This window comes from Euleptes europaea, chromosome 10 (assembly GCF_029931775.1).
Source record: "Euleptes europaea isolate rEulEur1 chromosome 10, rEulEur1.hap1, whole genome shotgun sequence".
Taxonomy (NCBI): Eukaryota; Metazoa; Chordata; class Lepidosauria; order Squamata; family Sphaerodactylidae; genus Euleptes; species Euleptes europaea.
This window is the reverse complement of record NC_079321.1, coordinates 54,052,521-54,069,390: the sequence shown is the minus strand read 5'-3', so window position 1 is coordinate 54,069,390 and position 16,870 is coordinate 54,052,521. Positions and strand designations below refer to the sequence as shown.

The 16,870-nt window shown below is 42.7% G+C and overlaps 1 protein-coding gene across 5 annotated transcripts in view; it reads right to left on the bottom strand.

Annotated features, from left to right (window-relative positions):
* Positions 1-16,488, bottom strand: part of ANKRD6 (ankyrin repeat domain 6) — a 40,130-nt gene extending 23,642 nt beyond the window's left edge. For 3 of the 5 annotated variants that reach the window (XM_056856355.1, XM_056856358.1, XM_056856357.1), the window contains exon 1: positions 16,266-16,402. Coding sequence is in view for 2 of the 5 variants with exons in the window: in XM_056856356.1 (XP_056712334.1) it covers positions 16,266-16,385 (120 nt within the window). In the remaining 3 variants the exon portion in view is untranslated. Of the gene's footprint in view, positions 1-16,265 lie in introns of all 5 variants that reach the window. The other 2 variants (XM_056856356.1, XM_056856360.1) reach the window with 1 other exon arrangement.
* Between the last annotated feature and the right edge of the window lie 382 nt (positions 16,489-16,870).

Genomic DNA, 16,870 nt, shown 5'->3' with positions numbered 1-16,870 from the left:
TTTTTCTGTGGCAGTGTTTCTGTGGCACTTTAACTCTCTTATTTTTAGACGGTTGACTAAAACAATTTTTAAATTTGAAGGTACTGGTTCATAGCTGAATGTTGCTTTAATCCCACTGTGAGAAACCCTATCCTATAGTATGCCATTGGACTGATTTGTCTATTTTATGTAGCAATTTGGTTTTATGAAGCTTTGTTCTTTATATAATTTTAAAGTTGAAAGAGATCTTGGGCTTCACTTTAGTTTCAGGTAATTAGATAGTTTCCCTCACCTGGATGGCCCAAGCTAGCCCAATCTCATCAGATCTCAGAAGCTAAACAGGGTCAGCCCTGGTTAGTATTTAGATGGGCGACCACCAAGGAATTCCAGGGTTGCTATGCAGAGGCAAGCCAATGGCAAACCACCTCTGTTAGTTTCTTGCCTTGAAAACCCTACAAGGTCATCACAAATTGACTGCAACGTGATCGCACTTTACACACACAACTGCACCATAAGACGTCTCCGCATGTCTCTATGCAATATTAAAACACACATGTAAGAACATAAGAAAGGCCCTGCTGGATCAGACCAAAGCCCATCAAGTCCAGCAGTCTGTTCACACAGTGGCCAACCAGGTGCCTCTAGGAAGCCACAAACAAGACGAGTGCAGCAGCACCATCTTGCCTGTGTTCCACTGCACCCAAAATAATAGGCATGCTCCTCTGATACTAGAGAGAATAGGTATGCAGCATGACTAGTATCCATTCTAACTAATAGCCATGAATACCCCTCTCCTCCACGAATATGTCCCCTCTTAAAGCCCTCCAAACTGGCAGCCATCACCACATCCTGGGGCAGGGAGTTCAACTATGTGTTGTGTGAAAAAATACTTCCTTTTATCTGTTTTGAATCTCTCACCCTCCAGCTTTAGCAGATGACCCCGTGTTCTAGTATTATGGTAGAGGGAGAAAAACGTCTCCCTGTCCACTCTCTCCAAACCATGCATAATTTTATAGACTTCTATCATGTCTCCCCTTAGCCACCTTCTTTCCAAGCTAAACAGCCCTAAGTGTCTTAACCGCTCCCCATAGGACAGTTGCTCTAGTCCCCTAATCATTTTGGTTGCTCTTTTCTGCACTGTACACTGAGCTTGAACTGATAAATAATTCTGAGACATGAGATGAAGGTTATAATTATGCATTCCTACATGTTTAGGCCCGTGGCTTCTTAGTTGGAATAAATAAACCAGAGTGAGTCGTTTCTTGACATGTTATACAACTGTCACAGGAAACCAGCTGAAAAGTTAACTGACAGGGCTTAATCAATTTTGTGGTCAGCACAAACTTCCTTAAACTTTATTTTGTCTCGAAGTACTAAGTAGGAGCTGCTGCAATTTTATATATGGCAGTTTGTCCTTGTGATATCAAAAGAGAATGATCATGGGATTACATAGATTCTTCATGAAGAAAACGTTGCCACCCAACACCTTCTGCCATGCTATCAATGGCTGCCAATGTAGACTGGTTTGGATTCTACCACTCCACTCAGAGGAGTGTGTAGATTTTCTTTGGAGCAAGAACCTTCCCTGGAAGGAGAGGCTCTTCTAGAGAAAGGCTCCTCACAATAAGACTCCATTTATCTCAGGACAAAATCAATCCACTGCAGGTAGCCTTGCCATGGAGACCATGCAAACAGGAGTGGGGTGGGGTTGAGAGATTATTGTTTGTCTAAAACCATCTAGTCAATTGATGACAAGAAGCAAAATCTGGAGTCTTCCTGGTTCATATTTATGCCTGTATTTATAAGCCACCTTTCTTCAAAAACAGGTGGCCCCCCCTCCACTATTATTAACTTTCTATGCATGCCACCAATGAGTATTAAAACAGCAAAGTCACTATCGTTTGATGACCTTATTATTCACCAAACATAAAAGAAATGAGCCTGTTTTTCTCTTCGATATCTCAGGATTATGTTAGCAGAAAGGGAGGGCAGGAGCTGAGGCAGGAGAAAATGGCACAGAGCCAGCCATCACAAATCAAGGAGTTGAGCATGTCAGGAAAAAAGGGTGCTGAGTAAGTAAACAGCATGGTGTTGTCTGCCTGTAGGGCCTAGAAAGAGATTTATGTGCTACCATTCACCGGAGGACCAGGTAGCTCTCCTGCCAAGCTGACACGAATATCACGAGAACAGGAAGAATGAACACAAATAGTGGAGAAGTGGGTACAGTCTTGTGAGACCGCAATAAAGAGATAAAAGGAGTGGGGAGAGCCTATGTCAGGGTGTCGAACTCAATTGTTATGAGGGCCGGATATGGCATAAATATCACTTGGTTGGGCCGGGCCATGTAGGGTTGTCAGCTCCGAGTTGGGAAATACCTGGAGATTTTGGGGGTGGAGGCTGAGGAGGGCAGGTTTTGGAGAGGGGAGGGACTTCAATGCCATAGAGTCCAATTGCCAAAGCAGCCATTTTATCCAGGGGAACTGATCTCTGTTGCCTGGAGATCAGTTGTAATAGCGGGAGATCTCCAGCCACCACCTGAAGGATGGGGGGAGAAAATAGACACCACTGTACTAGTATCGGGAGATTAGGAAATCAGTACAGGAGCGAGAAAAACATATAAGGTGCAAAAAAAAATTATATGCTACTGTGTCTAATCAGATATGCAATTGTTGACTACAAAATGTAAACCACACATCACAAATACAACAAATACAACATGCAAGAAACATACAAAACCATCTCAATGATGGTGGAAGAAAGGAACAGTTCAATTCATATATGCAGTGCCTCTGATATGTGTACTTTTGAGATGGTTTTGTATGTTTGTTGCATGTTGCATTTGTGATGTGTGGCTTACATTTTGTAGTCAACAATTGCGTATATGATTAGACACAGTAGCATATAAAATATTTTTTGCACCTTCTATGTTTTTCTCGCTCCTGTACTGATTTCCTAACCACCTGAAGGATGGCAACCCTAGGGCCATGCCTTGTCAGCCCAGATTGAGAGTGGAGAGGGTGGTTGCCTCGGCTGGCTTGTGGGCTGCATAAGAGCTCTCAAGGGGCCAGATCCCTGGCCTATGTCATAAAGGTACTATGATGAAAGTTCTAAAAACAAGCAAAATTAAATCATCACTCGTCCAGCAGTGCTTTCAGAGTCATTGCTTTTGCTTACTTGGTATTGTGTTTGTATTATCAATTTGTATAATCAGTATATCTAATTATTAACGCGGCCTCATCTGTGGATACTTAAATCCGGAGACTGGGACCATGAACAGAGAAGACAGATCTTTCTGCAAACCTGAGAGAAAACTCCAGGTTTGCAGAAAAATCTGAAATCTGGGGAACCCCCCCCCCAAATGACAGAAGGACTGCTTGTAGCTTTAAGAAATCAATGCCCTCTAAGTGGCCATAATGAGGCTTGCTAGGCAACCACCACAATATTTCCAGCCTTCTAGTTTCTGTCCTTAAATGGTACGAGGGGCAGGACCCTCTCCAAGGCTGTTTTGGCCTTGCAGGCCACCCCTGCCCCCCCACTCCCAGCCCTGGAGGGAGGACTCATTGGGGCCACACAACCTACATGAATCACCCAGGCCCAGCACCAACCACTTGGTGACTTAGTATTTTGCAACAGCTGTCATTGTGTGAAAGCCAGTGTGTTCTTCAGGTAAGAGTGTCAGATTAGCATCTAAGAGACCCAGATTCAAATCCACATTGTGCTATAATTGGTGACCTTGGCCCAGGCAGGCATTCACTCTCGGTGGAACCTGCCTCACAGGATTGTTTTGAGGATAAAATGGATACAAGGAGAGCAATATAAGTAACTTTGGATCCCCACTGGGAAGAAAGGAAGTATATAAATGAAATAAATAAATAATAAAGAAAACTGAAGACTAGGGGAGCATGGAAGCTTGGTGGGTAGGAAGGCGAGAAGGGAGCAGAGAAAGGTGAGGGTATGGGGGCTACCAAAATGAGGGAAAGAGGAAATAGCATGAGGAGGGGGATAAGGGGGAAATGATGTGCCCCCCCCCACAAGCCCTTTGCAATTCCCCAGCTCATTATACGTAATTTTCAACATGGCTAAATCTGTAAATACTTAAATCCAGAGATTGGAGGCATGAACAAACAAGACTGATCTTTCTACAAACCTGAAAAAGCCCCAGGTTTGCAGAAAAATCTGAACTCTTAAAAACTTACTTTGGGGGGTTAACCCACCCACCCCAATAATAGAAACAGAGCCTGTAGCTTTAAAACCCATCTGCCTTCAGTGGCCATTGCTAGGCAACCTTCAAGCCTTTGTTTCTATCCGTAAAAGGCCCTTTCCAGGGCTGTTTTGGCTTTTGAAGAAGGACTCATGGGGGCCAGGGCTAGCAGCAACAACGGAGTTACTTGCTACCACATGACTTGCACGACTCATCCTGGCCAGCTGCTTCTTACTGTTCAACAGCAGCTACCTCATGGAAGCCAGTCTTGTGTAGTGGTTAGAGTCTGAGACTAGGATATCGGAGATCAGGTTCAGATTCCCCACTCTGCCGTGGGAGCAAACTGGTTAACTTTGTGCCAGTCATATACTGTCAACCCAACCTACCTCACAGGGTTGTTATGAGAATAAAATGAAGGAGGAATGATGTAAGGTGCTTTGGGTCCCCGTTGTGGGGAAAGGTACATAATTGTATAGCCCTCTATCATGTCTCCCCTTACTCGCCTGTTGTCTAAGCTAAACAGCTTTCAAACCGATACTCATAGGGCAGCAGCACGAGCCTCTCGATCGTTTTGGTTGCTCTTTTCTACACCTTCTCAAACTCTACGATACCTTTTTTCCGGTGCAGTGACCAGAACGGTACAGTGTGGTCTCAATATGAGAGTAGTTAAACCTGCCCATTATTACAACCCTTTCTCCTTTGGATACTTTGCTGATTTCACTCTCCATCTCAAGGTCATTCTGAACATTTTGGCCAGGGGGCTGATAGCATGTCCCCGGTACTAAATGACTTTGGGGAGCTGGTATTGCCATCCGCAATGATTCTGTGGAGGAGCTGATCCCTTTTCCAGGTTTCTTAGAACCTACTCCCTCTTTGATGTACACAGCAACACCCCCTCCAATATGCTCTTCCTTGTTGTTCCTATAGAGTTTGTATCCAGGGATGACTATATTCCACCGGATCTTTCCTTTCCACCAGGTTTCTGTTATGTCACTATAGCTCTGTTTTACTTTAAAGTTTTGGGAGCGTTTGGGGCGAATGCTAAAGCACTGCCCAATAATGACATCATGTCTGGGTCATGCCAGAAGTGATGTCATGGCATCACGCAGTGCTGATCTCACACACACCCCAATTTCCCCAACTATTTCTCACCACCACCATCCAATTGGATGGCAGCAGGCAGAACCGGGGTGGGGAGGGAAGGTCTCTGCTGGAGTAGGACACCTGTGTGTGTGTGTGTGTGTGTTTATATACACACAAAGCAAATCCCAAATGCTTGGTTGCCATAGCAATTAGAAGTGTCACTGTGGCACATACTATTTTCAGCAATGACTCTATTGTAGCAGCTCTCAGTTCTTGGTGGAAGTAAATACAAAGCTTATTTATCATTTTTCATTAGCATGTTTTGCTGTATGAGACAGAAATATACATATAGTTCTCATAATTACTTGTTTATATGGAAACATATTTTTACACCATTCATTGGTGGCTGATAAATTCAGCTCTTAACCGATTGCTTTCTATACTGGCTCCAAACTTCAATTAACTAGAAAAATTTAAAGCTATAATGGCATTATGAGAAACTGGGTTAGGCATTATGAGAAACAAGGTTAGCTTGTGGTGGTGGTGATGACAACAACCAAGGTTACCTCTGTATGCCCTTTTGTGTACTTTTGTTGTGACTTTAAGAACATTACAAGAAACTGTGAATAGGTCATAAACCCACCCTGGGTTCGTGTGTTTGCATGCATGTGTGTTCTTCAGTGCCAGCATCCCTAACTAAATCCATCCTCCAACATTTACCAGTGGCTTGGGGAACACTAGTGAAGGCTGCCTCTGAGCATGTACAAAGGACAGAGTTTCCCAATTACTTCACCCCTTCCCCTGTGCAACCATGAGTTGGTGAGAGAAGGTCAGGCACACAGGGAAGTATCAGAAACACCATCTGCTCTCTTAAACAGGAAAGGCCTTTTTTGGCCATGATGTCACGGCTGACTTACGGTGACTCCTTGTGAGGTTTTCAAGGCAAGAGACATTCAGAAGTGGTTTGCCATTGCCTGCCTCCATGGCACAGCCCTGGTATTCCATGATGATCTCCCATCCAATTACTGACCAAGGCTGACCCTTGCTTAGCTTCTTAGATTGGGCTAGCCTGGGCTATCCAGATCGGGGCAAATACTTCATTACCTGCAGATTATTAAAACTAGAGCACGAGACAAGGGAAAATGACTATCATACCTACTAGCTACAGCAGATCTAAAAAAGAAGAGGAAAAATAATATCTCTAAGCTAACCTTGACAATACAGAAGTTACCTTTGCAGCTCCCCTGTGGATGCTTGTAGAGCAAACACTAATTCTAATCCACACCTGCTCCATGCAGGGGACTCAGATTCCTAGCATTTGAACAGGGTTAATTAGATGGTCAAACCTTATTAACCCTTCCCGCCCTTGGCCAATCCAGAGTCAGGGAGCCTGCTCCCACACGGGATGGTGACCCGCCCCCTCCCAATCATTAAACAGCATGTCACTCACACGTAGCTCATGTTTTAACAACAGCTATCCATCTTGCCCTTCCTGGCAGGTAGAGCAAATACTAATCTTTTTTTGGAAGAAATGCAGCTCTTACTGATGCTTTTGTGCATTTTATGGCTCTCTTCCCAGAGAAAGCAAGCTCCTCTCAGTCCTAGGAACTCCTGGTAAGCTTCAAAGCACCTTACATCCTTGTTATCATGACAATTAAGTTTCGTGGTCACAATAATGAGTAAATATGGCTATTAAAATACAAAACTCTGAAGGCTGAAAAATGAGTCTGACTCCTAGATTCTGAGACTAGTTCCTAGAGCCCAAAAAAATGTGTGTGTGTATGTTTGTGTAATATAGTAAACAGGCCAAAGTTCCTAAAGACAGTGACCAAAAACGCATGGTCCCTTAACCCACTTTATTTCCCGTTTCAGCCAGGATCAAATTTACCCGGGCTGGGGGGAAACTCTACGAATTACCTTGAAAAGCAGGGGCAAAACTGTGAGCAAATCCATGTAAACAGAAAATGTGGGAGACATGCACAGTTCCTGTTTAGCTTGCAACACCCCTGCCCCCGATGATTGGTTGTTTCCCAGGGCAGGGCCCTCATTGGTCAATTTGAAATGACCAATCTCCGGGGGCGTGAGGTGTGTGCCAAACTAACCAGAAACTTAATGTCTCCCGCATTTTCTGTTTACATGGATCAATTGGCACAGTTTCGTCCAAGCTTTTCAAGGTAATGTGTACAGTTTCCCCCCCAGCCCGGGTAAATTTGATCCTGGCTGAAACAGGGAATAAAGTGGGTTAAGGGACCATGCGTTTTTGACCAGTGATTCCTAAAGAAGCCCCAAGAGTGCTTGTTGTGAATTGGCTTTGAAGGTTGGCCTACAAGTTATACTTATTACACAGAAGAGCCTTCGTTGGATACCTTCGCCAAAGTTATCTCAATATAAGCTGTAGCATATGTAAAGATGTAGTGTTTCCTCTCAACTGAAGGAGCACAGTTGTTGAGGAAGGAGGGTATATTTGCTAGTCCTCAATGAGAATGATCCTGATGAGTCTTTCTGCATCACCTGTTGAAATCATTGCATAGAGCAGCTTCAGTGTGGAAACTAGTTCACACAATCCCCCAATGCTGTTAACGGTGTGTAGACTACCCTTTATGCCTTTATTCATTCCGACAACATTAGGGTTCATAACAAGTTTGGGTCTATATCTACAAGCACAGGCAGATTTTTATAAGATATTTACAAGACTATTCATACTTGAAGTATCTTTTGATCTAAACAATCATGCCAGACATGCTAAATTTCTTCAGTCTGGCTAGATTTATTGGGCTCCAGTAAATAAAAAAAAACCACAACAGAAACCTTTTCAATGTTGGCAAGCCTAGACAACTGTATTATTAGCCTATGAAAAGCCACATGATCTGATTTGTAGCTGCTTCAATAAACAAGAATTCCAAAATGCCATTTTTCTTCCTATTCTCCTTTTGTACACAGAGTACTGATCGTATTAACTGGAGCTTTAAAACTTGAATTAGAAGGGATTTAATGTTTTAGAAAAAAGTACACTTAAATGCCTACCGATATTTTCTCAGAGGCTTCTTTAATTTACATTTAGGGTTGATTTACACTTAGGTTTCTTGGATTTAGATTTACATTAAATTGTTTACATTTAATGTAACTTGCTAAGGAGATCTATAAGATTCTGATGGGATTTACAATCAAATTTGGAACAGAAATATACATCACACGTCCTCCCAGAGATCCGAAAAGCTTAATGCTGCCACCACCTTTTCTCTTGTACATTTTATACATATGCTTAATAAACTATATAGTTCTCACAACCAAAAGATCAACGTAATAAATCTGTGCCAAAACATACATTTCAAAAGCAATCACAGGAAAACCACATTTTCCATAAGGATCTTTTATTCTTGAATCCAGATTTGCAGAACCTCCAAGCAGCATAATTCAATGAGAAATTGATAGGGTTTCCTATTTTTAAAGTGTTGTGATTGTTTTTCAGAAAGCTGAAAGTCTCTCAGGTTCCATCTATAGTTTTTGTCAATATGATGTAATAAAAGGATGACTGGAAACAGCAGAATCACTGACATGTCAGGATTCCTGCGCATAATGCAGTTTCTGAACCAGTTACCTATGTCTTTTATCCTTAGTCAAATGCTCACCCTAAAATGAACTATGAAGTGCCTGCGTCTCATTGCGGGCCGTCTCTGTCTGCCATTGACCAAGACACTTGGATAAGGCAAACTTTGTGCTAAACCTTGGGGTTGGAGAACCTACTCGATATCCTTTTAAACTCATGTAGGTATTAAGTGGTGAAGACAGAGGCACATAAATTTAAGATAACTTCATTACAATTCAGGCCAATATCATCATATTTCCACACCTACAGCTAATGATTAAAGTTTCTGCTTCCATGATCTTGTATTCCAGCATGAGTTTCCTATGCCTAGAACTATAATACTTTGAGCATGTTTCTTTTCTCTTATTTTCTTTAGTTCAATCAAGAATGGATGGTGAATGCATTTCTAAATTTTACAAAGTTGTTCCCACGGAACACAGCTTCACTGGCTACTTCCTCTTTGTAATCAAAGAAGATTTACTTTTCCTCCTCAGCATCCAATGTATCTAAAAGTGTCTAAACTGGCAAGGTGCCACGTTGTGGGTTTCAGGGCAACAAGTCTGCCAGCATTTGACAGAACACTCAGTAGATTTTTCAAAACCATCAAAGACAAAGAGTCTAAAGCAGCAGGCATTTATGTGCGGCCCATTTGCACATTTGTTACTAAGTCACTTCCTGGTTAAGTGTGCGTAGGATGGCAGCCTTATCTGTAATTATGATCCAGCGACAATATCCTGCTTGAAAAAAACAGAAACAAGCATTTCCCTCTTAAACCCAGAGTAAAAAATAGAGAGACAAGATAGGAATTCAGTTCAGAAGCAATACAAACCATTGTTTGGCACTATATGGATGACCTTCTCGCTTGAGCAAACTATGTTTTACTGATTCTGTTTTGGCACAACCTAGTTTGTCAGTCTGGATGTTTCACAAACCGAACTGCAGAAAATGTTGTTTTATTTTGTACTGCTTTCTTTCGAGTGCCATTCTAAGATAATGCTTGAAACAACTTAATCTCATTTTGGAGTTAGGCCCCAAAAGCCTCTCTCTGATACTGGAAATGAGGAGTTTCTTTCATGGTCTGAAACTCTCAGCTACAAACTTCGTAGTCCTTCCTAGTTAACAGCTAATTTTTTGGTTCATTTTACATGCCCTTGACAGTAATGAACCACCCTAGTCCACCAAAGTGACAGTACTGTCATTCATAGGTGTCTGACTAACAAGTCCTTCCCTATTGGCTGTTTTAATACTGTCAACATACTCAGCCTTGCTTAAAACAATGACGATCAATAGGGTTGCCAACCTCGAGGTACTAGCTGGAGATCTCCTGCTATTACAACTGATCTCCAACCGATAAAGATCAGTTCCCCTAACCCTAACCTCTTTGGCAAATGGAGTCTATGGCATTGAAGTCCCTCCCTTCCCCCAAACCCGACCTCCTCATGCTCCTCCCCAAAAACCTCCCATTGGTGGCAAAGAGGGACCTGGCAACCCTAACAATCAAACTATACACTTTCAATCCACCTGAAACATAGTTGACCCTTGAGAATTAAAGCAAGCACAGATCGGTTTTTTAGGAGTTGGGTTTTGTTTTTTCTTTCAGTTGATGTGCTTGGAGATCTTAGCAAGACAGCTGACATTGCTGAATTTCTGCTTCTACCCCAAGTTGAACTGGTACCAGAAGCAAATTGGGAGGCAGTGTAGTTGGAGCAATGAACAGATGAACATTTCAGCCTCCTGGGATGCTTAATAGCTGACCTGGAAGTCACCATTATTAACTACGATAATCCCAAAGGCAGATTCCAGCGTGAAATTGCTGAATTAGAATTTATCCAGGAAATATGCCTGTATTTGTCTACATCTGTCCAAGAAGAAGGTTTCTACAGCCATCACTAGTGTTAAATTAACCTAACCAAACTACGAAGGCTGTGTTGTGTCCAATTACTACTAATGTGGATAGGAAAAGAGTGTAGGTTCACAAAAAAATTATAAAAAGTAAAATAGTGTGATGCTTTTTTATTAAGACCAATGTGAATGATCACATGATTGATGTGAACAGTCACTGTACTTATCATCCTTTTTAGTTTTATACTGAAGTGTCACAGAGTACCACCATGGCCCTTTGCCTCCATCGTCGAGCATTTTTTTCTTCTACGCCCATGTATATTTCTGCCAACTGAGGCAGAATCACATATCCGACTGCATGAAATCCACTCCACAAAAGCTTGTGCGTCAATAAATATATAATGTTTGTATCTGACGAAGGAAGCTTTGACTCTTCTAAACTTGTACCCTGAAAGTTGTGTTGGCCTCTAAGGTGCTACTGGACTTGAATCTAATCAGTATTTAAGGTATTTATTTATCTTTTTTTACTTTAATAGACTGATAGTGCAGTTCGAAGCAGAGTTATATAAACCTCTAAATCCATAGAAGTCAATCGGCTTAGAAGGGTATGATTCTGTTTAGGCTGGTATTATAACTCAGCTAGGTCTCTGGAATGAGAAAATATAGGTGCTTGGGCGGGGACAAAAAAAGTCATACTAAACAGTCTTTTAATTCAGGTTATAGATAAACAACAACAAAAAATGTGGATGATGGCCTATGACCCAGGTAGCAACGTATCAGCAAACGGCCAGCTGTCTATATTATACGAACAGAGGAAGCCAAGCAAAGTGAGCTTATTACAGAAGGCAGCCAGGCTTCCTCCTTCCCCCACAAACTATCTGTACCTCAGAAAGAGCTTAAAATCTAAACAGAAAGAGCTTAAAATCTTTACATCCCCACTACCCTAGGGTTGCCAGGTCCTTCTTCGCCACCGGCGGGAGGTTTTTGGGGCAGAGCCTGAGGAGGGGAGGGTCTGGGGGAGGGGAGGGACTTCAATGCCATAGAGTCCAATTGCCAACACGGCCATTTTCTCCAGGTGGACTGATCTCTGTCGGCTGGAGATCAGATGTAATAGCAGGAGATCTTCAGCTAGTACCTGGAGGTTGGCAACCGCCCAGCCTTTTATTTCATCTATTATTCTTTTTGAGCCTTAAATATTTCCTTTTATTATTTTCCACAGAATATTAATACATTTACAAATATAAAACCGCTATGACAACAAACGGTGTTGTTGTGATTCAAATGTATTGTTTTAGCACTGGGGGTCCCAGTGATGGCTGAAGGCCCAGAGGAAACAGAATGATAGAACAAGAACACCAGGATTATTAAGGGAACTTTTTCCAGCAACCATCATGTTTGTGCAGGTGACCAGTTTGATGATACAACATGACAGACACCTGCAAACTAGACATCAACAGTGCTGGCTGTTACTATTCCCAAAGTATTAGCAGAATCTGCATGGGATGATGGCGGTAGCACCGGCAGCAGCCATAATGAAAAACCCAAATTGTCACACACACCACAGCGAGAGGCAACCTTTCTGGCAACTGTATTACAAAGCAGTGCCGAAGTATTAGACATCTCCAGTCTGAGCACCCCTCTCTGCTCTCACCTCTAGCCTACTGAGCTGAGTAACAAGCAGCAGTGCAGTGCAGGAGAGGCAGGTAGGACTGTTTCTGACACAGCCATGCTTATGAGCCCTGTTCCTATACAGGAGTGTCACAGACTCCCACTTGTTGGGCCTACTTGTCATACTCATGCTGCGGGTTGCAATGTACAACTGATCTTGTGATTAGGGTTGCCAGGTCCCCCAGCAGGGGATGGGGATAGGGTTACCAGATCCGGGTTGGGAAACTCCTGGAGGGTTGGGGATGGAGCCTGGGGAGGACAGGGACCTCAGTGGGGTACAATGCCATAGTATCTACCTAGGGTTGCCAACCTCCAGGCGGTGGCTGGAGATCTCCCGGTGATAGCAATCAGTTCCCCTGAAGAAAATGGCCACTTTGGCCATTGAACTCTATGGCATTGAAGTCTCTCCCCTCTCCAAACCCTGCCCTCCTCAGGCTCCACCCCAAAATCTCCAGGTGATTTCCATCCCCGAAGCTGGCAACCCTAAGTCGACCACAGCATCCATTTTCTCCAGGAGAATTGATCTCTGTAGTCTGGAGATATGCTGTAATTCCAGGGAATTCCCAGGTCCCACCAGGAGGTTAGCATCTCTACTTGTGGGTCAGAATCCACAAATGGGTCACATTTAACCTGCAACGGGTCTTAGCAATGGCATCATAACCGCTATCTTTTTATTAGATTTTTTTAAGCAAAGAAACGCCAGTGAGGGAAGGCGGCCAAAGGAAGAGGAGGCTGTATGACACTGCTGTGTAGTTTGTCTCCTCGCTGCATGACAATCTACATCTTACAAAACTCCCTCTTCTAGGCAACTATTACAGAAGCACTGCCCTCCGTTCCATCCAGCTGCCCTAGATAGAAAAGCAAGAACTATTTTTTAATTTATTTGTAATACATATACCCTACATTTCATTTTGTGTATGACAGCTTCCAACAATAAAACACAGCATAAAAATCAAACCAACAAACAGAACATTATTAAAAATAGAGCAAAAAAATTACCAATTTAACTATAACCTTCTCCTCAAACAAAGCACAGAAATTAAAGTACCTGAATCTCCACAACCATACCCAATGAAATGCAAATTATCATGACAAATTATCATGACAATTTTCATAATCTAGCTTCTACAACAGAACTGGCAAATCAATACGGTTTTAGGTCCAAAAGAACACTGGCACAGAACTGTGTGACACAGCTTTCTGAATATCCCCCGAGAGGGTGTCCCTTGCACCTCATCAAAGAAACCATTGCAGTGATTGAAATGTATTTGCATATATTTTAGCTTTGGTTTTAGTTGTTTTGATGATGTGTTGGAAGGGTTAGTTGCTTTTAAAATATGGATTTATTATGTATGTTTACATTTGTTAACTGCTTTGGTGGCCCTTGTGAGGGCAGAAGGTAGGGTAGACATTTTGAAAAATACAATCAATAAAAACAAAAGGCCATAGATCTTGTGACAGTGAGACCCACCTTCCCAAAAGAGGATGCTTCAAGCAAGTGAATTTAGTCAGTTCTGGGCATGGGTGAGATTTTATTAAGAGTGGTGAGCCTTCAAGTCTGTGATTCCCAGGTTGTGTACGGCTTTAATGGTTAAAATCTTCACCCTTGAATTTCACGGTGTACGACTAACAATTATAAGCGGATCCCACATTGCAGGTTGTAACTAAAGTTGGGTCCCTGGTCTGAAAAAGCTCAATCCTACTATCACAGAGCTTAGAAAAGACCAGAGTGACACACAGCCCTAAACTTCCCATTTGAAAGCTACCATTTGTGGAACAGGAGCCAAGTGTGGATAGGTAGACCATTTGACCCCCAATATCTCTATAATACTTGCTCTATTTAGCCAGCATTGGCTGCTTCATGTATTGTCCCCCCACGCCCACTGATATACCATGCAGCAGCACAAGAAAAATGACGAGGAAACTGACATCATGGAGTTTGGATGGAATCTTAGAGCATTGCGCTGATGTGCTGACATCACTTCCGAGTTTGTGCTTGGCTGGCAACCCTAGTAGCATACAGTTTGTGAACAGTTACAACACTTGCGCGTGTATTTGTCACATCCACACATTGTAACATTACATATTTTAGTACAACTAAGACATGTCAGTTTACATGCAAAAGAAATACGGCAAGCAGCTCACAACCTTAAGAATCTGTGAAATGAAGTTGAGTGCATGCACAAAGGGGAAATAAGGAGGGGAAAGAAAGCAGGGGAATCCTTCTGCGTTCCTTTGCACCAACCATTATTAAAGCGAGAGTAACAATTTGTTCTTAGGATTCTGTTTCAATACACAACATTAGGACGTTTTTAAACTGCTCTGTTCAAAAGCAAAATCTATACTCTCTTGTTTCGGTCCCAGGTGAATGATGCTTGACATCACAAGGGATAAATCAGGGTGTCTCTGGCATCCCCAGCATGCCTTAACCCCATAGCAAGCTAGCTAGAATGCAGCACAAAAATGTGCCATTAAGAACAAGTGATAGCTATTTTCATTCATACTGAGGCAGCCTGAGTTAAGACTGCAAACTCTCAGCGGAAAGAACCTGCCACTAATTATGAATGGGCCATCTCACACATCGCAAAGATTTAAAACCCATGCTGCCACAGGAAAAGCACACCATTCTCAGCTATTTAGCTCCAGGGCAACACTGAGTCTAAGGCGATAAGGCACAACAGAAAGGTTTTAATAAATAAATAAATAAATATATTGTCGAAGGCTTTCACGGTCAGAGTTCATCAGTTCTTGTAGGTTATCCGGGCTGTGTGACACTGAGAGACACTGTCCTTCAGTGTTACTCCTCTGAAGATGCCTGCCACAGTTGCTGGCGAAATGTCAGGAAAGAAAATACCAAGACCACGGTTACACAGCCCGGATAACCTACAAGAACCAAATAAATAAAAGTTGGATAGCTGTTGCACTTCAAATTAAATAGTGCTAAAACTTGGGAACCTCTTGGAATACTGGTTTGAAGTTTTATAAGCTTACAGGTAGGTTTGTCTTTCTTTTTGGAAACTGCAGCTGCAGGGTTTTCCAGCAAGGCCCCCAAGACAATATTTGCAGCATTAAGTGAAATCCAGGTTGGCTGCAGGGTGCTTGTATCAGATGGGGCAAGTATCAGATGGGGGGGTCAACTTGGAAAAACAGTGCAGGGAGGGAGCAGTTAACCCTTGCTCCTCCTAGGCCGTGGCCCCACTCTGAATCAAGACCTCCATACACACAGCTACTACTTCCCAATAAAAACCACACTGGAAAGCCAGTCATAGACCTTCCAGAATCTCAGCTGGTTTGACCCCTACTGGCAAAAAACCACCCCCCTCAAAAAAAACCTGATGTTTGAAAACATCAGCATTGTAAAAGTGTTTATTAAAAATACCTAGAATCTCACTAACAATAAGAGGACCCAGTTTTCACCCACAATCCTGTTTCCAAAAATATACTATTTATTACTGAAGTCACATTCCCTAAGCAGTGCTGTCCTCCCTTTTGATGTATACGTGGTGAGGTGTTGTTTTTTTGAAGAAGCGCCCAAGAGCTCCCTCCCCTTTTTTCATTTTCTCCTCCCACAATAATTATTTTGCCACTGCAAAATGCAAATGAGTACTTGGAAAAATATGACTGCTTCATTGTTTAAAAACTCTGCCCATTTTTTAACTATGGCTGTTTGCCTCCTCCTGGAGTAGGGAAAAAAAAACAGTAGAAGAGGAGGAAAAATATTTCACAACTTAACGGAGCCATATAAATACCGCTGCAAAAGAAAAGAACAAAAATAACCCACCTTCATCCACATCACTTCTAAGAACAATTACATTTTCAAAGCGAGGAGAACATTTATCAGAGAGGAGGGTTCGGGAGGGAGGTTAGTTCTGTGAATTTGCAAGGAGTTTTTTTTCCTCCTATTACCTTGGTAACGGCTACCTTGGCACCCTTGTTGATAAGCTGCACAACATGATCCACTTGCCCTTTATAAGCAGCTATGAGAAGGCGTTCTGAAAGCACGGCAACCACATCCTGCTGGCTCATGAATCAGGAAAGAATGGATTTCAGGACAAGCCGTGGATCAAGCTCCTTCAGCCCAAAACAAAACCTTCACATCAGTCCAGCAGCAGAGCACAGAGGGACCCCGGTCTGGCGGGAGGCTGGCTCCGTTGCTATGCCATCTTCTGGATCTACGGATTGGGGGAGCAGAGAAGAGAAACCATCAGTCACATCTTGGAAACGAAACAAAACAGCGGCAATTACTCTTTCACAATCCTCTGAAAAGCAAGCAGGAGCCACAACGAATTACCAAGCGAGAATGGCTGGGATTTCAACGTGCAACAGACAGGAATTAGAGAAGACTTTTGATACACCCTGCTGCTTGTCCGCAAGTTTAACAATCATTGCAGTACATAAACGGTACCATAATCCTAACCCCAGATCCCAGCAATGTGTGAAACACGAGGTGAGCCCCGCCGCTGTTCGGAAGCCATCCTTCTTCTCCCATTTGCTCCAGGATGCTCATTTGC